At 37.0% G+C, this 24109-nt stretch overlaps 1 protein-coding gene and 1 pseudogene across 1 annotated transcript in view; both read left to right on the top strand.

The window, feature by feature from the left end:
- COL1A2 (collagen type I alpha 2 chain) overlaps positions 1-6851 on the top strand; it is a 36591-nt gene extending 29740 nt beyond the window's left edge. The window contains exons 42-52 of the mRNA XM_069462556.1: positions 433-540; positions 933-986; positions 1072-1179; positions 1307-1360; positions 1729-1836; positions 2313-2366; positions 2490-2597; positions 3301-3559; positions 3983-4161; positions 4873-5115; positions 5857-6851. Coding sequence (XP_069318657.1) covers positions 433-540; positions 933-986; positions 1072-1179; positions 1307-1360; positions 1729-1836; positions 2313-2366; positions 2490-2597; positions 3301-3559; positions 3983-4161; positions 4873-5115; positions 5857-6003 — 1422 coding nt within the window. The 3' untranslated portion in view covers positions 6004-6851. The remainder of the gene's footprint in view (positions 1-432; positions 541-932; positions 987-1071; positions 1180-1306; positions 1361-1728; positions 1837-2312; positions 2367-2489; positions 2598-3300; positions 3560-3982; positions 4162-4872; positions 5116-5856) is intronic.
- Positions 6852-22203: 15352 nt separating this feature from the next.
- Positions 22204-22294, top strand: LOC138377757 (small nucleolar RNA U13; annotated as a pseudogene).
- The last annotated feature ends 1815 nt before the right edge of the window (positions 22295-24109 follow it).

Below are 24109 nucleotides of genomic sequence, written 5' to 3'. Positions count from 1 at the left end.
GAACGATATAAGCTCTAATTGCATTTACTCCCCTGCAATATGAAATGCTGGCATCATTTATCCTGCAAGAAGAATGAAACTCTGGAAGTTCTGAATCATTCCATTAAGCCTGCGACGTGACAGCAACTGGGAACCATCTCATCTCCATAAACTTTATCAACTGTATAAATTTATTTTAGTTGGGATATTGGATAAAACTAGGCTCACCTTGTACAGAGCGCTGTCCCATAATTACATGAAGCTGACCGTCTAAGTGTGGAGAAGGAGGGCAGGGATGACACTTACAATACTTTCTACCATTTTGTGGCCATTCACACTCAATCTGCCTTCTCTCTTAAAACAAGAATCTCATGGCTAGGGTTGGTTTTGGAGGGTGAGGTTAGCATCCCATCCAATGAGAAGAATGTCATGTTATCTTCTCTGCCTGTTTAGGGTGAGCCTGGTCCTCTTGGCATCTCAGGGCCTCCTGGGGCCCGTGGTCCCCCTGGTGCTGTGGGTAGTCCTGGAGTCAACGGTGCTCCTGGTGAAGCCGGTCGAGATGTGAGTTCAACACTTGCTTTGTAAAATAAAACCAAGCAGGATTTTATTGTGTGTGACTTTATGTCCTGAGCTGAGGTTCTCTTGTTCCAAGTTTCTGAACAAGATAGTCTATTTCTCCATAATATCTACACCTAGTATTGAAAATATGAAACATTACTTGGGCTAAGGAATTAATGGTTTTTTAACTAGCACATTTCAAAACTGGGTCCAAATAGAAAAAATACCTGTTTAAAAAAAATCTAGGTTGGCGAGTTCTTGTCACTGGTTTTTAACAGTCTGAGTGGGGGTTCATTATTGGGCACTGGGGGTGATGGAGGCAGAGTAGCCAAAACACAGGGGCTGCTGCACACAGAGCCTCACCAAGAGCCTGAATTTGCGTGGTGTCTTCACAGGGCAACCCTGGAAACGATGGTCCCCCAGGTCGCGATGGTCAGGCCGGACACAAGGTCAGTACACTTTTCATCTGTCTCTAATTTAAAAGTGATTAAATTACAGGCCAGATTATTCTAAGCTTCATTTTGCCTTTGGTAGGGAGAGCGTGGTTACCCTGGCAACATCGGTCCCGTTGGCGCTGCAGGTGCCCCTGGTCCTCATGGCCCTGTGGGTCCCGCTGGCAAACACGGAAACCGTGGTGAACCTGTGAGTCTGGAAATGCCACTCCCTTAATGCCGTCATCCTCGGGGGCTTCACTTGGGGACAGTGAGGGTTTGGAGAGGGGTCTCTTGGGCCTGGCAGATGAGTTGTGTTTTTCTCTTCCATTTCACAGGGTCCTGCTGGTTCTGTTGGTCCTGTCGGTGCTGTTGGTCCAAGAGGTCCTAGTGTATGTACCTGGAGAAGATTTCTTCACAAATTAACATTTAGGGAGAAGCAGCCCAAAGCATCCATTAAGAAAATAAATAACATATAGGCTAGACTTCATATTTTCAAAAAATTTTAATGCATGCTGAGAATTAATACAAACAAATTGATGTATGTTAAGTCTTTTGTGCCTGTTAGTACTAAATAATTATAAGGATCTAGCCATTTTACAGATGGCTTAACTAAAGCAGATTGCCAGAAAAGATGAGATCCCATCTAGAACTTTGCATGTCTTGAGTTGCCTTTGTAAATGGATTAAACAGTACTTGCAGTAGAGTGTCATTTTTTCCCAAAGGTAACAGTTCTATCTATCTTTCTCTTTCTTTACAGGGCCCACAAGGCGTCCGGGGTGATAAGGGAGAGGCCGGTGATAAGGGGCCCAGAGGTCTTCCTGGCTTAAAGGGACACGGTGGATTGCAGGGTCTCCCAGGTCTCGCTGTAAGTAAAACGTGGCCATCTCGCAGGTGTACCTACCCTGCAGGCTTTCAATGCAGAACAGTCTGCTTCACAGTTTCACTGCTGTTGTTCTAACATATCCCACATCATATCCATTTCCCATTCTCTGCCTAACTCCATCTCTCCCAGAGATAATGCTATTTCATCACAACACGAAAAGGTGAGGGTTAAGGGAGATGGAAATACACATATATTAAAATCTCTCAGCAACAGTGTCCTTCAACCCCACTTAAAATAAATATAATTAGAGAAATGACTAATATCGCGCTGCTGAAATAGCTTGTGAAAAAAAATAATTGAATATAATAGATATAATGGGAGAAAAGGGCTCCACTTTACATTTTCAATTTTCTCAATTCAGAGTCCATCGGAACTAAAGTTTTCTATTCAGCGTGGGAAAAAAAGCTATCTATTGGCACGTGTTCTGAAAGTGTGATTTTCCTATTCTCTCTTTAAAGGGCCATCATGGCGATCAAGGTGCTCCCGGTTCTGTGGGTCCTGCCGGTCCTAGGGTAGGTACACCCAAGAGGCAGTTCAGGTCTGAAATAGAGCCCGAAGCAGGCAGTGAGCCCCAGGCCACTGCGCACTTGTGGGGCTTCATCAGCTCACGTGCACTTGGTGTCCTTCTTGCCTAGGGCCCTGCTGGTCCTTCTGGCCCCGTAGGAAAAGATGGTCGCAGCGGACATCCCGGTACAGTTGGACCTGCTGGCATTCGAGGCCCTCAGGGTCACCAAGGTCCTGCTGTAAGTATGATTTGGGGAAATAATAAAGAACATCACTGACCTAAGGAATATTTTCTTTTCTTTCTTTGTTTTTTTTTTTTTTTTTTTTTTGAGACAGAGTCTTGCTCTGTTGCCTGGGCTAGAGTGCCGTGGCGTCAGCCTAGCTCACAGCAACCTCAAACTCCTGGGCTCAAGCGATCCTCCTGTCTCAGCCTCCCGAGTAGCTGGGACTACAGACATGTGCCACCATGCCCGGCTAATTTTTTCTATATATTTTTAGTTCTCCAGTTAATTTCTTTCTACTTTTTTTTTTTTAGTAGAGACGGGGTCTCACTCTTGCTCAGGCTGGTCTTGAATTCCTGATCTTGAGCAATCCTCCCGCTCCAGCCTCCCAGAGTGCTAGGATTACAGGCGTTGTGAGCCACCGCCCCCGGCCCTAAGGAATATTTTCTTCAGACTAAACCAAGATCATTATGGCAACACATTAAAGTAGACCCACTTCAAAATATTCTCTAAAATATCTGAAAATTGTCTCTATGTAATGGGCTTTTTAAGCCCTTTCCTGCAAGTGTCCCTAGAAGCAAGTTATTTATTTTTATGAACCTGATTCTTTTTTACTTATTAGAACATGCTTTTGTGTGAAGCTCAGCTGCGTATCTCCTGGTATTGATATCTCTCACTGTAACCAAATACAAAGCCTCTCCTCTCTCTTTCACCTTTGCAGGGCCCTCCTGGGCCTCCCGGGCCTCCTGGGCCTCCCGGTGCTGGTGGTGGTGGTTATGACTTTGGTTATGATGGAGACTTCTACAGGGCTGACCAGCCTCGCTCACCACCTTCTCTCAGACCCAAGGATTACGAAGTTGATGCTACTCTGAAATCTCTCAACAACCAGATTGAGACCCTTCTTACTCCCGAAGGCTCTAAGAAGAACCCAGCTCGCACATGCCGCGACCTGAGACTCAGCCACCCTGAATGGAGCAGCGGTAGGTCAAGACGTCCAAACCAGACTGGCCCTTCTCATGAGCTGAGCTTTTCAAAATTAGTTTCCACTGACATGTAGAATGAAAATGTGTTTGGGTAAAAATCACATTTTGTGAAATCATACCCAATTAATGAAGCATCCTTTTCTTCTTCCAACCAGCACCCATCCTCAGGTTTCTCTTAATATGTATTTTTGCCCTTTTCATGGTCATAAGCACCCATTTGACTTTTTTTATGGAGGAGAGGAGAGAAGGAACTGTCTAATCTTGAAAACAGCAACCTTCTTCCTGTTAAATGTGGGTGGACACTATAACAGTACAATCAAAAGTGTTACTTGTGGTAATCAATATCTGACCAGTAATTATTAGAAATCTATGTGCTGCACAATCACAAGTTTTATGACCTGGGTCTTGTTTTCATAAAAGGTTACTACTGGATTGACCCTAACCAAGGATGCACTATGGATGCTATCAAAGTATACTGTGATTTCTCTACCGGTGAAACCTGCATTCAGGCCCAACCTGAAAACATCCAAGTCAAGTACAGGAGCTCCAAGGCCAAGAAGCACATCTGGGTGGGCGAAACTATCAATGGTGGTACACAGGTGAGGAATGCTACAAACATTTCTCTTCCTACTAAATAATATTTTGTTAAGGTTGTTTAATTATCTGCCTTTTAATCTCTTAACAAAATGGGCTTATTAAACGAAGCTGCTTTTTTTCTTGAGTTCCAATTCTGTATAAGATTGCACATTAAAAGATAGATTGATAGAACACATCCATATAATTCAAAGTTATTATTCAAATTTGCCTTAACTGATAATCACTGGAGAAACTGACTAACATCATTTATTGTAAAGGAGCACTGACCAGTATATACCCCCACACCCACGCATATGCATTTTTAAAACATGAGCAGCTCTTCTGAATTTTTAATCAAACCTTTTCACCAGCTTTATTGCATGACTGCTGGAATTCAATAAATTATAAAATTATAGAAAAAGAAAGAGGTCCAAATCTCCATCTCCTTTCTCTCTTATTCCAAAGAGGAAACATACACATAAAGGCTTAACTGAACTTAACATTTTTCAGATGACCTTGCCTTAGCCTAGTAGGTCTTATGTTCACCTAGGTAACTGATGCTTCAAAGACAAGTGAATTAAGTTTCCTTTAAAAGTACCTTTTTCCTAAGGCTTAGATCTGAGTCCATTAACCCTCCCTATACCAGATCTTTTTTTTTTTTTTTTTTTTTAATTTGACTCCTCGTATCTGAGTCCTTCTCTGCTTAACTGGAATTCCCATCTTATTCTCCGTAGTTTGAATACAACGTAGAAGGAGTGACCTCCAAGGAAATGGCTACCCAGCTTGCCTTCATGCGCCTGCTGGCCAACCATGCCTCCCAGAACATCACCTACCACTGCAAGAACAGCATTGCATACATGGATGAGGAGACCGGCAACCTGAAGAAGGCTGTCATTCTGCAGGGTTCCAACGATGTTGAACTTGTTCCTGAGGGCAACAGCAGGTTCACTTACACTGTTCTTGTAGATGGCTGCTCTGTAAGTATTAGTGAAATAAGGGAATAGCATTTATTTTGGGAAGTAGGGGTGGAGGGAGTTCTAGCTTATAGCAATAAATAAACAGAAGAATGAGAGACCTAACTTAATTTGATCTTTCTTCATAAATGGATTTATTCAAATTCAGATGGTAAATTGAGAGTATTCCTATCAGATAGTGCCCTCTGAAATACTCTGAAATACTGAAATGTATACTATGTCCATGCACAAGTTGTTTTCCTTTAATATGAATTTCTTAAATTGTGATGTATGGCCAGAACTTAAAATTTCTTGAGATTTAAATAGCCTAAGCTATAATTTATAGGTATATGTATTTTATTTTACTTATTAATGTGGCCTACATTTAATTTTTATGCTTTGTCTAAAATATGCTATAAATAGAAGAAAAATTAAAATTCACTAGTTGCAATACTGCATACTCACCCAGTCCCCCTCAAACACACACATGCATATACACATACCAATCCTAAAAATGATACTGTAGAAATAAGTCACTTGTAATGTGTGTTGAATTTTTTTTAACTAGACTGACAGGGAATTCTTTCCCCTAAAGGCAGTTTTTGTGCTACTGTTTCAAATATAAACTTGTTGATCTGGGACACATGTCTTCAGAATGACACAGACAAGCCAAAAAGTGATTATTTTAAAATGTATATTCAGGTATTATCAGATGCAGAAATAGTACAGCTTTATGTATCTTTTTTCTTCTTTTTTTTTAAACAGAAAAAGACAAACGAATGGGGAAAGACAATCATTGAATACAAAACAAATAAGCCATCCCGCCTGCCCTTCCTTGATATTGCACCTTTGGACATTGGTGGCGCTGACCAAGAAATCCGTTTGGACGTTGGCCCAGTCTGTTTCAAATAAATGAACTCAACCTAAATTAAAAAAAAAAAATTTTTTTTTTTTTGAAAAAACTTTCTCTCTTTGCCATTTCTTCTTCTTTTTTAACTGAAAGCTGAATCCTTCCGTTTCTTCTGCACATCTCCTTGCTTAAATTGTGGGCAAAAGAGAAAGAGAAGGATTGATCAGAGCATTGTGCAATACAGTTTAATTCACTCCCTCTCCCTCTCCTCCTCCCCAAAAGATTTGGAATTTTTTTTTCAACACTCTTACACCTGTTGTGGAAAATGTCAACCTTTGTAAGAAAACCAAAATAAAAATTGAAAAATAAAAACCGTGAACATTTGCACCACTTGTGGCTTTTGAATATCTTCCACAGAGGGAAGTTTAAAACCCAAACTTCCAAAGGTTTAAACTACCTCAAAACACTTTCCTGTGAGTGTGATCCACATCATTAGGTGCTGACCTAGACAGATATGAACTGAGGTACTCATTTTGTTTTGTTTAATACAAAGGTGCTAATTAATAGTATTTCAGATACTTGAAGAATGTTGATGGTGCTAGAAGAATTTGAGAAGAAATACTTCTCTGTATTGAGTTGTATTGTGTGGTGTTTTTTTTTTTTTAATTTGGTTTAGCATCACTATTTTCCATCGTATCAAAGTATGCAGATCATTTGCCCAAAGTTGTCCTCTTCTTTAAATTCAGCATTTGTTCTTTGCCAATCTCATTTTCATCTTCTTCCATGGTTCCAAAGAAGCTTTGTTTCTTGGGAAAGCAGAAAAATTAAATTGTACCTATTTTGTATATGTGAGATGTTTAAATAAATTGTGAAAAAAATGAAATAAAGCATGTTTGGTTTTCCAAAAGAAAAACATTGAGTAACATTCCTTGCTTCAATGCTCTCTGCAATATAAATATGTATCTCTACCAGCCATTAGACCAAGTGCCTCTCATTAGATAGGAATTATGCAAAAAAGGCAGTTTGGTATGGTAGAAAGAGCAGAGAACGAGGACCCAGGAGATCTGAGCTCCAATTCTGGCTCTGCTGCTTGTGGTTGAGTGCCCTTGAACCTCTGAGACTCTGCATTTCAGTTTTCATATTTACAATATGGGAAAGATTCCTTCTTAGCACTACTAAACATTTGCTGTACTCAAAATATGTAACACCTAAGCAACATGGCATTGTTGACCTAAGTTTACTGTGAGCAAAGATCCGTGGAATCTTTTGGTTTATTATCCATTAAGCACTTGGTAACAGTGGCTGAAAGTTGGTCTATGCACAATTAATACTATTACCTAAAACAGTTTCAAATATTCAGTAAAAATGCCATACACTTAAATCTGATGCAACTTGAGTACAATGCCTGTTAAGAGGTAATGTGTGTGCTGTCAATCAGCATAGACATTTGTGGATAATAGTACCACGAACACCTACCTGCCAAATCAAGTTCATTTTTCTCCCCTGCACCTTTCAATGACATCTTTAATACACTTAAACATAGTAATGCGTCAAGTAAAATGTTAAGATTCATTTAGAACTTATTTCCTGTTGCAGAACATAACTGTGATTGTAATATTTGTCTCCTGTTATAAAGTCATCTCAAGATTCTATTAGTTTTAAAGGCAAAAAACTGAAGATGATGAAAATCTAACTTTAAAAAGTTAGCGAGGTCTACTAACAAATAGCAACACCAAATTATGGTCCTTCTACCACCTGAATCAGAACACTGGGATGCTTGTGAAAAAGGCAGGTTCCCAGGCCTCTCCCACCAAATTCAGATTTGGTAAGGAATCAGTACTCTTAAGCACCCTGTGAAATTCTGATGTTCACCAATTGATGAGCCACTGAATAAAGGTTATTTCCATAGTCCTTTGTAGCTCTAACAGTCTATGCCTGACAAGAAGGATTCAACATACCTGACCAAATCGTATAATGAAAACTCAACTCCTGGAATCAGAATGCTAGTAGTACACCATACAAATGAGGACTTGAAATAGTCACAGCAAACTTACATGATAAAACAGTTAGAAATGTCTGTATTGGAGATAAACTATGCTCTCAGGTTCATGGCACAAGGAAAACAATCTACATTTATTGAGGACCTACTAGAAGCCAAACACTATGCTAGAAAATAATAGTGACCTTTGCCAACCTGAATCTGAATCAGCAGATTTCCTAAGCCAACAGTCACTTAATAATCATTTAATCATCAGTGTGAGACAACAGAACAATAGTTAAATAAATAATGGTATGTCTAATGGATAACAGCGAAGAAACAAATTATAGTGTATCTACTAGATAATAGGATAAATAGTGAAATTTTGTTATCCTATCAACATTTATGAGGATGATTGAGCAAAAGAAAAAGTACTTAGAATGGAATATTCAATCCTTAAAATATAATATTCAAGTATACTGTCATTATAAATATATTAAACACACATATTAAAAGATGCTCACAGTAGGTACATGAGGGTCATAAGATTAGGGATGACTTTTAAGCCTACATTTTTCAAATTTACCATAAGGTAGTTATATTTCTTTTATTAGTTACAAATTTGCTAATAGAATGTTATGAAAAGAAATAAGCAGTCAACAAGTAAAAAAATTCCTGGTTGAGGAGTGACCATCTCCAGGGAAAGGGTGGTCAACCTGCCACCCACCTATGTTCTGAAAAGAAGGAAAAACCCAGCCTGAAAGGCAACATCCACCATATCCCAGCCTCCCTGGAGACACTGGGGAGAGTATACACAGTTGTCCCCAGCGGTAGCATTCTCCGTATCTTCCAGTTCAGTTGCAGAGACAGAATAAAATACTGTGTGAACAGAATTTTAAATGAAGTGTCCTCTGAGGAAAGCAGAGGATACTATTAATTAATTAGCGGGAGTCTCGGGAAATTAACCTTTGTCTCATGTAGTAACCGTGATATTTGGATTGAACTGGCCTCTCCTGATAGAGATCTCATTTCTCCTTCAAGCCCTCTGTCCGGCTAAATGCTTCTTCTCTGGAAGCCACGTATTAGAACAGTCTGGTACTTACCAAGCCAGGAGATCCACTGTGAGTGTTCCTAGAGCCCAGGTTCAAAAAAATGGACATAGAGCAATGTCCTGAAGGCTTAACCCTTCCATGACCAGCCCCCTCCTTAGAGGCCAATGAACAGGCCCCCCAGGGATACTCCTCACAACATTTCTTGACCCTTGGTCAAGCGAAGGTCAGCCACCTCTCACTTGTGTGAGTGTGAGAAGGAAGAAAATGGCACACAAGAGAGAGAAGGAACAGGTAGCCAAGATCTGGGGAGGGGCTATTAATCAAGCCTGGTAAAAAGGGTCATTTAAAATTCTAAAATCAATATAGCTAATGCACTGGCAAAGAGCAAAGACACCTGAGCAATGCTGACCACATTTGTTATCTTTAATGCCAGAAGACTTTTTTATGCTATTCCACTTAATACCACTGAAAAGGAAGTTCAGAAATTGGATTATATATAAGAAAAGTTGGAATTGTCATTCTGGGTCAGAACAACAATCCGTCTGGACGAGTACTTTGCCTTTGACAGTGGCACCAGGGGAAATTTGGGAGAAAGAGTGGTTGGCACTTCTTGTGAAGCCAGCCTCAGAACTCCCATTTAATAACCCATTGTAAATCTTTTTTGTGCATAGATGTATCTAAACCCTTCCAGAGCCCTCTATCTGTTTTGAAATATGTTGGTATTACAGTACCAACAGGAGAGAGCTAATGCTGAATTGTTAGCTCAGCTTCCTGGCCCTCTGATCAAGTAGCTAAATTATGTTTTCTATTGCTGTGCCTGGATCATCCAGGGATTCAACAACCCCATATCCTCAGGGAGCACCAGTAACTGCAGCAATGGGGCCATAGACAGCCCATAATGATCAACTTATCCCTGCAGTTCAGTGAAATGAGCACATAATTTGTGGTCGGCAGCCAAGGTTATGAGTACCAGCTCTACTATTGACTAGCCAAGGGCCCTTGGGAAAGTCACTTAAGCTATCTGAGAATTTGGCTAATATACCTGCCCTCAGAGATTCCCATTAGCATACCTACCTCACAGAACTGCGGGGGGACCAGAAGGGGAATGTACACAAGTGCTGAGTAAAGTGTGGACAAATGTCACTTGTCATCATTAAGTCCAAAACTTCCCAGCCACTGACAATAACCTCTTGATTTAATTTCTTATTACCAGCCCTCCAATTTAGGAAGAGGAGAGTCTAGAATTTATATTTAATTAAGAGTACTTTCTAAATTGATAGTCTATCAATTTTGAGTTGTGCCTTCTTAATAGTAAAAATTTGAACTCCGATGATGAATCTTATCTATGTATAAATATTATGCATGCACTATGGTACTAATACATATAAATATAAAACCCCTACAGAAAAAAATTTTTTAAAGACAGAAAATAAAAGCAAATAGAGGAGTCCATACTCCAGTGGATCATTTTGCACACCCCCCAGGGTTCATACACCCTCCACCCACCGTTTTAGAGACTGCTGTTCTAAAGAAGGATCCATGATGGGCTGCAGGGGAGGGGGGCAGCAGTGAATTCCTGAAATAGCATGTTAAATTTTGTATGTATGTGCATTTTCTTTAAAAGAAGATTCATTTCGTTTTTAAAGAAGGTTCACAACTTTCTTCACATACTTTTTGGGTCCATGACCCAGAAAGACATTATAAACCACTGCACAAAAGAAATATTACTCACTTCATTAAAACCTAGACTTTTCTGAATTATGACTTTCATGTCTCTTCTTGGATGTCTTAGTCAGAACATGCTGCTTCCCCTAAGACCTGAAAGAACCAACTAGCACCAGCCCAAATCAAAATAGAAGTTGGTCTTCATTCTTCCACTTTGCTGTTAGGAACTGTCTCTCCTATGCCTGAACAAGGCTTGGTAGATACTTTATGACTCAGCCTATACTCTGTAATATCAAAATGCACCTGTCCTCAGAACCTTTTTAAAGAAGGAAAACTCAATAATGTAGGTTGAGTAATGATTCCTTTTAGGTGAAATATGCATTTGTTATTTACTTGATTTTAAAAAGCAATAAGATTTAACCTAAAAGGGATTGAAATTTTTGGCACCATAAAATGTTGCAAGGACAATATTGCAATTGTTTTCCAGGGACCCTCACGTCACCTCATAGAACCAACTCTCCTCATCTGGATGCTCCCAAGAAAACCTATTATTCTAACCCCAAGGTATGGGAATAATTTTAGCCAGAATTAGAAATCCTACTGGAATCTAGAAAAATATCCTTAGAACTGCAATTCACCATATATTTAAAGAAATTCATAAACATACCTTTTCCCACCAAAGTGTACATATTTTTCTAGTACAGTATTGCTTTTGGTGTCCGATGGCTTAATTAACCATAGTCCAGGATGGAGAAAAAAACCAGAAACAATCTTTTTTAAAATATGGAATCTAATATTAATGCCAGGCAGGGTAAGAAGACTTACTCATAAACCGCTCGTGCTGTGCGGAAGACCTTTCTCACCCTTCAGGATGCCACTTCAAGTTCACTGCTCCCCCTGCTGGCTGGATCATAGAACACCCCGGTCCTTTCACAGTGCCACGGGCACACCGTAAGAGAATGAAAATTCAAATGTAGGAGGAGAAAATTAATAGAACAGCTTCTTGTGCTTATTTCCAAATGCCTCAGACACACAACCTTCTCTCCAGCTTCCATAGTCTTCTACCTTTGTGTATTCAGTGCTCCCTATTGTACTGACCCTTTCCAATCTATCCTTAATGTCTCTTCCCTAGAGCTAATAAATGGACGTCACAAAGGGCCAAATATAAACTGAAGCAGAGAATGGACTTTTGGGTGAGTAGAGCTGTCCAATGCCATAATGTTGCTCCAAGATGCAGTAAACAATCGTTGAAGATTTAAGCAAAGAGGGGGTGGGCATGTTTCAAAGATGATATGGAACAGAGACAAGAGGGTGTTCTAGAAAGAGATGAGGCTCAGGAAGCAGAGCTATCTGGATTGGAATCCTGTCCACCTTCTCCTCATCTGTAAAATGGGGATAATGATAGCACCCCCCATAAGACAGTTAGGATCAGAGCTAGAAATGCACGGTAGCTTGTAAGGTTGGCAGAAAGTAGGCACTCAGGGCTATGAGGACCATTAGGACCATTACTGTCATTATCCCCACAAGCTCAAATCCTCCCTAAAAGCTTTTAACTCTTATCAGCAAGAAAAGTAACCACCTTCCACAAGTACTATCTTCTCTGACAACAGTGACCTAAAATAATAGCACCTCTGCAATTCAATGACACCTCAATTTCTCTGACTTCCATACATATAGATTCCAGCAAACTTCCAAACCCTCACAATTTTGGTGAGTGCTTCTCTACAACCCAATAAAAAAGTACCCAGCTTTTATTAAAAGTATGAAATTTTTTTCAATTTTTTACAAAAGTAAACCAATTCCACCTTCACAGTTTAAAAAAAAAAAAAGTAAAATTGCTGACGAAAAGAACAAATTTGCATTTAACTGCTCTCTGCCCTATGCCATTAGGGGGCTCCAATTTTGGAGAGAAAGGTTTCTGAGCTTAGAAATGTTCTCTTTGCTTACTTGGAAGCCAGTTCTTCTACACAATGGACTATAACTCACACTTGTTTTATTTGCCAAACTTCTGACACTTCATTTTTACAATCTGATTTTTTAAAACTTCGTCTCTGGCAGTGGAAATTCTAACCTGAGTGTTATCAGTGCAAGAAATGATGATCATTATTAAATTCATGTCCTCAGGGAAATTTCTTGGTCTATATGAATTTATTTAAGCGCTTTAACCATATTAAACACTTGCTATTTGCAGTGATTTGAATGTCTATATGAGTAATATTATAAGTGGATCCACTTTAAAGAAACATAGAAGAAGCTTTGATTATAGATATTTCCAACATGGTTTTTCTATCTCTGATTATAGATCTGTTTTCCCTTATAATACTGAAGTCTGAAATAATTTCTAAAACTTTGTCAATATAACTAAATAAAATTTCCATCTACGACTTTGCTCATCATGATAAAATTTGTTCCTAATCAAAAGAATAAAAGAAAAAACCTTCCCCAGACAATACTTAGAAAATTGCCCATTTAACTATTTTTCTGGGTTATTCATAATGAATATGTACTTTTAGTTACTGCTGGGCACACATTATAGTAAAATATATTGAATTCATGGTGAATTTTAGGCTCTACATGTTTTCTTAGACTTTCTTCAACTAAAATATCACAATAAACAGTCCCTTCACCACCATAAATTACAAAAAGAGCTTTGCTTTCCTTCTCTCAGCACAAAGTCCACTGAATCCTCCGAACCTTTGAAGAGAGAAAGACAAATCAATGCCAAAAATGATGTGCCTTCTCCCCAATACACAAATTAAACTGTGTATTTTGTAAGATTTATAGGGTTACCAGACTTTTTATTACCACTTTTGTGAGGTATCTGACAAATGAGTCTAATTCACTAAAATAGATTGATAAGTTGGGAAAAAAATCTCTAGTCTCCATTCCAGTTTGGGGGGAAAAAAACATGCAGATGGTTTAGTCACCCTATCCTACTCATAGTATGAATTAATTGGCTGGAAATATCATTTAAAACTCCCTTAGTGATTGTCATTTGCAGTAGATCTTGACAAAAATTGTACTAAACCAAAGCCACAGGGTTCTGAAGCCCTTCCTCAAAATCACTGGCAAAGTTGGAAGTATGTGCCTATGTGCCTTTTCTGGGGAGACAGGGTACAGTACTTCTCAAAGCTTCTCCAGACCCATACAATATCTACCAGAATTGCTGGGGGTGGACCCAAGATATCTCCATTTTTAATTAGTATATCAAGGTGAGTCTCATGTATTCCCAAGGTTTGGGAACCACCGGTTTATTGCTGTCATCATATTTTTGGATCAGTCTGTGTCCCCCTCCCCAGAATGTTTAGGACCACAGCTCTCAAACTGTGAGCTGTCTAAGCTGCTTTTAAAAAGAACATGTAATGGCTCATTGAACACGTGAGCAATTAATTTGGGAACAGTTGCAGTATTACAAATGTGATTACTTATTGCAAACCCAATTAATCCAGTCAGGAAGAATGTTAATTACAAAGGAGTGTGGAAATTAGCATGAGTGCATGACTAAATGCCTGAATTCTGACCTATTTTATTGTCTGTCTGGTAATTTACTTTAAAAATACTTCCACAGGAGATTTCATGCATATATGTGCATGAGGGCAATAAGGTAATATTAGTCCACATTCAAGGGCTGATTGAGTAACCTTAGAAATATACTAATTAGGAAAATCCACAGTTTTAGATGTGGCTACCCTGGCATTTCAAATAGCATTAAAATCTGTACCAGAGGGTATGTTAATTAGCATAAAAGATATTATAAATATTTTTTCCTTGTTGAAATAATGGTCTTAAAGATATATGGCTAGCTAATAAATATTTAGCATTAACAAAGCTAGGGTTAAGTCTTGCTCTACTTGTAGCATATCACACAGTAGCAAGATTGACAAGAAAAGACATATAGTCCTATCCTGAATCACCTGAGACTACTTATAGTTACCCAAAACTCTTAAATCACTAAATTGGCTACAGTTAGTTCACAAAACGACACCCCCCCCCAAAAAAAATTGGGAAATGGCAAAAGATGGCCAAGAAAATGACACACAAAACAAAACTATACTTAACTGATTAAAAAAATAAATGAAATAATCCTCAAAACAATACCTGTGTTTCTCTTATGAGTGATGAAATATCAATCAAAACAAATGCAGTTATAATAGAAAGCAATTGGGAAGGACTCCAGAGTTCTCAAGAAACTATCCCTCCTTCTGTGGGAACAGCCAAGATTTACTAGGTCTCTGCTCTCATGGCCATTTCCCATGGGACATAATTGAAAAGCTAGAAGAACCTTAGCCAAGCTGCGCCACTCAACTTCTCTCTTCTGAGAATTTAAAAGTTGGAGTACAGAATGACCAGGAATGATGGACGCATACTAATGACAGCACTCTAGAGACAACTGTTAACTTTTGGAGATGAGGTCCCAGAACGGTCCTGGGATTTGGGTTGTTCTTTGAATTATAAAAGAATTCAGTATCCTTTCACTAACTTTCCTTTTTGCTCAAGTTGGAGAAAATAAGTAGATCCTTAGAGTAAGTAGAAATAAGAGCCAAAAGTTTGAATGGTCTTAGAAAAGCACCCAGAGAAAGAACATTGTTGGAAGACAATTCTCCATGGGTGGTTGGCATTTCTGCATGTTTTGCAAGCAGAGGCACCGATGACCTATGTTCTGGAACATCTGTTCAAGGATGTTTATATAATGATAGTAAACAACCTTTGAAGAGAAAGTGGGTCTCCCTCCAGAGCAGAGGGCAGGTTCCTGTCCAGCATAATAAAGATAATGTCTTTCTGCAGGGCCAATGTCGGGCAGGTTTGCCTCCAACCCATTACAAAAGATTTGGGTTCCCATGCTGGCATTTCTCAATTGTGACATGTCCACTTGGTTGCTCTGCATTGTTCCCATGGGACTTGGGGGACAGGGGGTCTGAAGCAAACATAAACCTTGTGTTCCTTGCCTTGCTGTAATAAAGTCCTTTGTCTCTGTGACCCAGAAGTCGCATGTCTTGTGCCAGCATCTATTAAACTGTGGCAGACTAACATCTTAGCTTTAAAGTAGAGACAATCCCAGATCCGTCACAGTTCTTGACAAATATTTCAAAGAAGAATTCATATCAGAATGAAGCTGCATCAGTTCTGTATTCCTGTCTTTTGAGTTGCCTAGCAACTAGTTGGTCACCATTGATCTGACAATCTGCAGTAACGAACAACCATGCTATGTAGAAAAGTGGGATTGAACTACATGCTTCTAGATGACAGAGATTGTCTGACTCGCCTCCGTATCTCTACCACCTAACTCAATAATGAAGACGTCTACTCAATGATTTTATGTTGAGCAATTGTTAAATGAAAGAACCAACTATAAAAATGACTATGGGGACATGTTATAGAGTTGTAGTGACTAAGATAGTTTTAAATCTGTACCATAGGTACTTTACCTTAGGATCATCTTGTTTCTTCATGTTTATTTAACCATAATTAACAGAGTTCCACCCAAGAAAGCTCAAATGACAGGGACATTAATAGAGAAATAAGAGCAGGAAGGGTAACGGCTTACTAAAACTGGAGCTATAACATGGCTGGCTATTTATTTGTTAGAGAAGGGAGTCTCGCTATGTTGCCCAGGCTGGAATGCAGTGGCTATTCAGAGGCACCATCATAGCTCCCTGCAGGCTCGAACTCCTCTCCTACTGCCTCAGCCTCACAGGTAGCTGGGACTGCAGGTGACCACACCCAGCTTGGCTTTTTATTAATATTTAAGGGTGGCTTCAGAGCTCTCAGGAGCGGAAGTTTGTGACTCTTTTGACTCTTTCCTTTACAGCTACACCACCAATCTGGTTCATTCACATTCTACATGTTTGGTTTCTTTTTTTTTCAGATCTGCTATTAATTGACAATTTTTTTTTTTTTTTACTTGTTGTTCTAATTCCTAAGGGAGAGATTGTGGCACAGTTCATAAACCCCAAGGCAACCTATTAACTGGTGACCTTTGAGTGGACATCCCATTGTTGAAGTCATGTGATATAAACACAGCCACTTAGACATCAGAAGCCCTGTGGGGGGCAATTTTTAAAGGGGGCGAGGGTTTGAAAGGCCATAAGTAACATCTCTGTTACAGACTACATCACAAAAGCCTTAATGTTCTGGTTAAAATAGAAACTTTATTTAATTCAAATAATTTTTCCTTTTTTAAGTCCAAGTTTGTTTGTATTTGGATGTCTGCTACCTATCTGCTCATCCCACACTCTTCCTATCACTTCTTTCTCCTGAAAAATATATACCTTATTTCATGACATTTGAGCATTTTGTCTTCAGATAAGGACTTAAAATACAAAAAGTTATTAGACATAAATTTTTTTAAAAAATGATTGCCTCCCCCAAAAAGAAGGGGTGGGGGAGACATAGAAAATGAATAACAAAAGACAAAAGAGCATTAAAATGCAAAAAAAATATATATATATGTCCAACTCCTTTAGAAATTAAGGAAACATGAAGTAAAACCTCGCTTCACGGTGTTGCTACGGGGTTAGCCAAAACCTCACTCTCATATATGATATGAGTATAAATTGGTACAAAATTTCTGAAGAGGAATTTATCAGTATGTATCAAAAGCCTTAAAAAATGTTTATGCTTTGGATTAGGAACGTATCCTAGGAAATGAATATCTGAACTTTCTAAAGACTTCTGGACAAGGACAGTCCGTATGAAGGGTTTCTCGCAAAGCTGAGACTCAAGTTTTCCTTCCACTGCCTAAATCGGAAGAGCACATAGCCGTCCCCCAATGCAGCTGTCCAGGGCAACCTAAACTTGGAGGGAGAGCTATGCAGGTTTGACGAACAAGCACGTGAATCACAGAAGTCTTTTAACTTTGGGAAATGGCATGGCTATTTGCAGCACAAAGCTGACAGAAGGAACTAGAACACGGCAGCTCCCAAAAAGCCACAGCAAACACACTCTGTACTATGTCACATGACGACATGTCAGTATAGCCCTCTGAACAGGTGTCATGGCAAGGAGTCTGCAAAAGAAACACCAAAAGGTTATATTAAAAAAATCGTGCTTTATTGCCTTCCCTTCCATTGAAGGCAACTCTCAATCACTTATAGTGAAGTCATATTCCCCTTTTTTCTATGTCTCACCAGCATAAGAGTGGCAAAAATGCCAAAAAGACACAACAGCATTAAGTCCATGTGCAAAAGTAATGACTGACCCTCATATCATATCTCAGACACAGCAGTTGTCATGGCTTTATTTATAACAAAACATTGGAAATTAACCAAATGTCTAATAATAGTTGATTGGTTAGAGTAGCTATGGCACATCCATATGATGGATCGCAATACAGTCATTTAAAAATGCTCTTAAAGTTTACTTAATAATATAGAAAAAATTAATAACTATATACCAAAATAAAAGTAGATTACAATGGAGTTCCATCTCATGCAAAAGTTAGGTTTTGAAACCAGCACCTAATGAAAAAAAAATTGTACAGTCACCATTACCTTGAAAATCTCCAGGTTGGAAACCAAATACTATAACTTCAACACAGTTTTTCTTTTAGTGTTAGAATAGATAGCTGGTTCTGTGATTGAGCATCGAAGGTGTTGCCTTAAGTTTCCACATTCTAAGAAAAACATGTATTTTTACCATCAAAATCATTGTCACTGTAGCAAGATGCACATACTATGAAAGACACACAGAAATTGGAACTGACTGAGGAAACAGCAAATTTATACCCTCCCATCTCATGTTTATTCCAGAGCATGCACTCATGAGCTAAATGAAGGGGAATTTTAAACATCTATTTAAATCGTTATCTCTCACACACACCCAGAGTAAAATTCACCTAAGTTAAATGTGTGTAGTGATTATCTGTGTAAATCATTATGTATAATATAAGGCCAAGTTTGTTTAAAAATATTTATTTTATATGGATATGCATAAAATCCAGAAAGGACATATAGAAAAATATTAATCTCTAAGGAGGATGGGTATTGTTGAGGTTTATTTTTTCTTTCATATTTCTATATGTTTCAAAAATTTTTCAATGAACAAATATTACTTTCATTATCAGAAAAAAACTGATCATTGTTAAATAGCATTCTCCAAACATAGATGATATCTTTACAACTGAGCCTTAATTTATTACAAATTCAATCAATATATACAGAACAATATATGATTTTTGATGTGCAATTTCTGTTTTAAAAGAACAAACACTTGGTTAAACAAATTACTGCTAAACATGACAACAATATGAGAACACATCTATGATGCAGAATGTTTCAATCAACAGAATTCTATTAGTTCTACCTTAGGAAAGTGATGTTATTAGAGACTATTGAAAAGGACATGGAAATAGCCTCCTTATATTGAACTGGACATTAAAATGTACTTGTCAAGGAAAAAAAGGTTCTGTCTAGATATGGATTATATAAATATACATACAAAATCTATAGAAAATTGCCTTAGGAGGTGCTTTCTGAGCTTCCATAAATTCCTACCCTTTATGTACTTCCCTGGAATATTATTAGAAATACCCATTACAGCAATACTTTCCCTGCTTCATTCATAAAAGATGCATAGATGCATGCATGTAATAAAGGAAATTTCTTACTGAAACACATATTTCACTCCAGTAAGTCTGTTTTAATGATTGAAAAAAATAAATGTCTCACATGAGAAGGATTTAAAAGACAGGTCAGTTAAAATAGTTCTTTGATTATGTAAAATCACTGGTGGTTGATCTATTGTGTCAGATGTGAAATGAGATTAAATTGTAAGAGTGAGTTTTAAATTCTCAGCATTAGACCGCATTAATAAATTGAGCAAAGAGATGGTTCAAGTAGGATGGAAAGGTTCTGCTAAAACCAGAATGTTTCGATCCATTAGCAACATAGCTACAAAGAAAGAATATCTTATCAGAAAGCAGTATAGTCTATGGAAAATTAATAGAGAGTGCTAGACCCAATCTCGGTGTAGCATTACATGGAAGGGATTAGGAAGTGAGGGGAAGGTAATTAAGTAGAAAGAACAGCCGGAAAGAACTGAAAAGCAAAAGATCAGATGGTCCTGAAGTTGAGCCCCTCACCATCTGTTGGCAATCATCAAAATTTATTTGATCTTATTGTATATTTCCTTTGTAAAAGGAAAAAAAATAAAACCTCCTTCTAGTGAATTAATAGGTGAGATGCAAGGAGAATGCCCATTATAACAGAGCTCATTATTGGAGCAAGTAAAATCATTCCCATCGCAACATAATAAACACAAATTAAGATAATCTAATTGTTTTGCCTTTGTCCATCTCCCTGTTATCAGCTTCATAAAAAGGTTCTTATGTTTTCCTGGTCTTTTGTGATTTAGTTGGAAGGCTTTGCCTATAATTTTACTGTCATTGTTTGTTGTATGTTTGTCCATACAATTTGCTCTTGCAAAATTTCTGAGTAACTGCTTGTATCCATTAGGAAAAGTAGGTCAATCAGCCCCTATGTTTCCCACTCTATTCTGCATCAGCACCTGTGATTTCAATATCAGTTAAGGGTGTTACTATATACCCAGTCATACAAAGCAGAAAACTCAATTCCTTTCTTTACTTCTGGCTTTCATATCCAATCAAATACCGAACCCTCCCAAATGTTTTTCCTACATGCTTTACCTTCTTTACCCCTTGTTTTGAGGCTTCCTCTCTTCTTTTTCAGCTGTACTGCAACTTTTCACTACAGGCTTTCATGCTCTTTCACCTTATCTACTACCTGCCTCTTTTCTTGTCCCCCTCAAATCCATCTTCCATTACACAGAGAAAACACAAATCTGACCTTTCAATCCCCTGTTAAAAGATTTCTGTTTCCACAGCACTTACAGGATAAAGTCAAAAGGCATCTGTGTCGTATAAGAAATCTTTAACCACAGCATCCGCTGACTATTTCAGCTCTCTAGCCCTTTTCTCTCGTCTCACAGTTTATGCCCTCAAGCAAAACCACAATGAGTAATTTATAAAGCAACTACTAATAAATAATTAAGCGATTGTTATTATAATCAACTCATGATATGCCTCAGGGATGAGTGTTTCTATTTATTCTTTAGGTCTGTGCTATGCATTAGTATTTAAAAATTAGCTGCTTGGGTTTTAGAGTGTGAGCCTAGTAAGTAAGGCAGAACACACTATACAGCCAGCTGTCACATGGGAACATTTGTGCAAGAGGTCTCCGCACAGTCCAGTGAGACAAGCAGATACATCATGGTATCTCTGAACACATATTAGTATTGCCCACCAGTCAAGCAATGTGCAGCTGCACAAGAGAGTTGTATATTTTCCTTTATTAAAAAATGATTGAGACTATCATTCTTTGTCTAGTATCATTTTTCACGAACCTAGCGGCACACTTTTAACATGCCGGACGAATATTTGAAAGCTTTATCAGAAAAGGCTGGCTGCCTCAAATCAAGTGTTTTATTTAATTTAGTTCTGAAGTTGCTTAAAGAAAATAAATTGATGGCAGGTTTTTAATTTTAAAGTTACATTTGCATTGCAGATGGACTATTTAACAGTTCACATAATCAATAAAATTACTGCTGAAGCACAGGATGTGTTAATGAGAAACTCTAATATCTGAATAAATAGTTTCCTTCTGAAAATTCACATCATGCTTGCTTCCTTAAGTTTATTAATCATAAGAAATCACCATCTTGTGATTAAAAAAAAAGAATAGTTGAATGTTTCCACAAAGTAGTCAGCTCCTTGAACATAATGTTTATTTCTTTTTAGAGACTAACATATCTTGATAAGTAGAAATATTCTACTGCACTCTCCTTATCCTCCCACCCTTGTAAAGAATGTGCCGGTCCAAATTTGTGTAAACTGGTTTAAAATGCTAATTCATTATTGTGCCAAATGCCAGCAAAGAAATATTTTTATGAATAAATGTTTGGGGTATTCTACAAATGGGATAAAATGCACACTGAACTAGTAAAAAAGTGAACATTCTGCATTTTTTAACTCTTCATTTTTCTTTTTAGAAAGAATTGTGAAAGTTTTTTTATTGGACAGCACTATATATTTATAACAGCTTTATTGAGGTATAATTGACACACAATAAATTGCACATATTTAATATATACAATTTGATGTATATATTTGATATGTGTGTGTGGATTTTATTATTTCTAATTAAAAAGTTTGAAATGAATAAACAAAAATGCTATCCACAATACTACAGATAATCACAATTAAAATCTTACAATATGCCCTTACATGTTTTAAAAATCTATTCATATACATGTATGAATAAAATAGACATGTGTTCCCATTTCTATTAAATTGTGAATAAAGTGCATAATATATTAGGTTGCATTTTTTTTCACTAAAGTTTCCATGAATTTTTTGTATCATTAAATATCTTCCTAGAAGACAATTTTTAATATACACATAAATCACAAACATTTTTGTTTATCAGTAGTGAAATAATTAGAAAAATGAATGATGAAGAAAATAATCACCTATAGCCACCTATAACCTATAACCACCACTTACCGCCATAAAAATATAACCATAGAGGTAACCATGCAAATAATTACTATCGATCCTTTTGCAGTAAGTGTGATGATTGGGTGTTAACACACATGTGCCTCTCTCCACCCTTATTACAATGTGGGCACAATACCTGTCTGACATGAAAAAAATATATAAATTACTATTAAAGCTCTAAAATATATATATTTTATTTACCTATATGATTTAAAAATATAAACAAGTATATATACATACATGCTTTCATTTTTATTAAAATGTTAAACTACATGTATTATTATTTTGTACCCTAATTTTAAAGAAATTTTAATAAGCAGTTTATATATTTTCATTTTTTATTTACAAAAAGTTAAAAAATACAGAAATGAATGAAGCAGCAAATTATCAATAACACTAGTAATATAGATAATCACTATTTAAACTTTGGAATAATACCCTTCTGGACAGATATAGACAACACTGTTATTATTTAAATCCTATTTTTAATCTAAATTTGAAATGAGCATTTTTCCGTGTTATATATCTTCTTAAGAAATAATTTTAAATAGCAGAGTTCTATAGCATGAAATACTTTTGACAACATTGATATAATAAAATATTTAAAATCTTGGTAAGTTTTATAGCTAAATTTTTCATTTTTAAAAAATGTGCAATCCTTTAATTAGTCATGAGGTTAAATGTGTTTTCAAAAGCTCACAGAGCTTTTTAAAAGATGTCTTATTTGTTTTGCCGGTTCTGTATGCTATAAATATTTTTTCCATTTTATCATTTGCTTTTATGGTAATTTTTGTACATAGAAGTTTTTCTTTATATTTTTCTTTATAATTTTTTTCTTTGCATTTTTGCTTAACCTAAATATTTCATTATATATTTTTAAATTTATTTGATTTTTTTTATTTTTAATTTTTCACATCTGGAATTTGTTATATAAGTGAGGCAACCAAGCATCGTTGCACATGGATTTGAAATGGTATCTTTATCACATAATAAATTCTTCTGTATGCATTTGAATTTAAAATTTGTGCTAGTGGAGTGATGAAAGCTGCAGTTCAGGCTCCAGGCTTTTGTTTCTTTTGTATACGTTTAGTTAAATGTGGCACTGATTTAGGGTGGTGCTTTTTTTTTTTAACACTCCATAAAGCACCATTATTGAAGACTTACATTTCAATTTATATATGCATATATAGCTATTCTTCTTCAGTTTTATATCTTTTTTAAAGCAATACAAGCTTTCTGTAGCAAAATAAATTAAGTAAATAAAAGAGTAAAGAAGTAATACATTTTTTAAATCTCTTTTAATCTTAGTACTTAACAGCAACCACTGACAACACTTTGGCATGTTTAATTTCGTGACTTTTTTTCACTTTCCTCCCTTTGTAGAGGCAGCAAGAGATGTGAATAAAGGTCTTTAAATGGTTTCATACTGATGATTGTTTTATTCTTCCAGCAGAGTTATAAATTGGTTCACAATAATGAAATTCTTCATCCTTCTCATGAGATTTGAAACATATTTTTTAAAGAACCTAAATGCACAAATTCATACTCTGAAAACAAAAAACAAATTTTTTCAAATTGCTCATTAACATGGAAATTCTCTGTTTTCACCAGCGGGTGGCAACCTCAACAAATACACAGCTTGGTATTTTCTACAGAACCGTTTCACACAAGGGGAAAACTACCTAAAATGTCTGACAACCATAACTCCAGCAGCTGTTGTTGCCTTTTAGTTGTTGTGATTAAAAAAAAAAAAAAAGAAAGAGAGAGGAAAAAAAAGAAACCTACAGGAATAATCACAAGTGAGAACATTACACAACATGGAACAAAATTACCTTGGCTTAATGTGGGCTTGGTGAAAATAAAAGCTGTGTGTTAAAATACATTTCCTCATGTGCTTCTGAAAAACCCAGTGTTTTAAATATTTCTAAGATAGAATTGAAATTTACATCAAATTTCCTACA

This window comes from Eulemur rufifrons, chromosome 29, assembly GCF_041146395.1.
Source record: "Eulemur rufifrons isolate Redbay chromosome 29, OSU_ERuf_1, whole genome shotgun sequence".
Lineage (NCBI taxonomy): Eukaryota > Metazoa > Chordata > Mammalia > Primates > Lemuridae > Eulemur > Eulemur rufifrons.
Note: the sequence above shows the minus strand (reverse complement) of the source record. Positions and strands in the feature narration are given on the sequence as shown.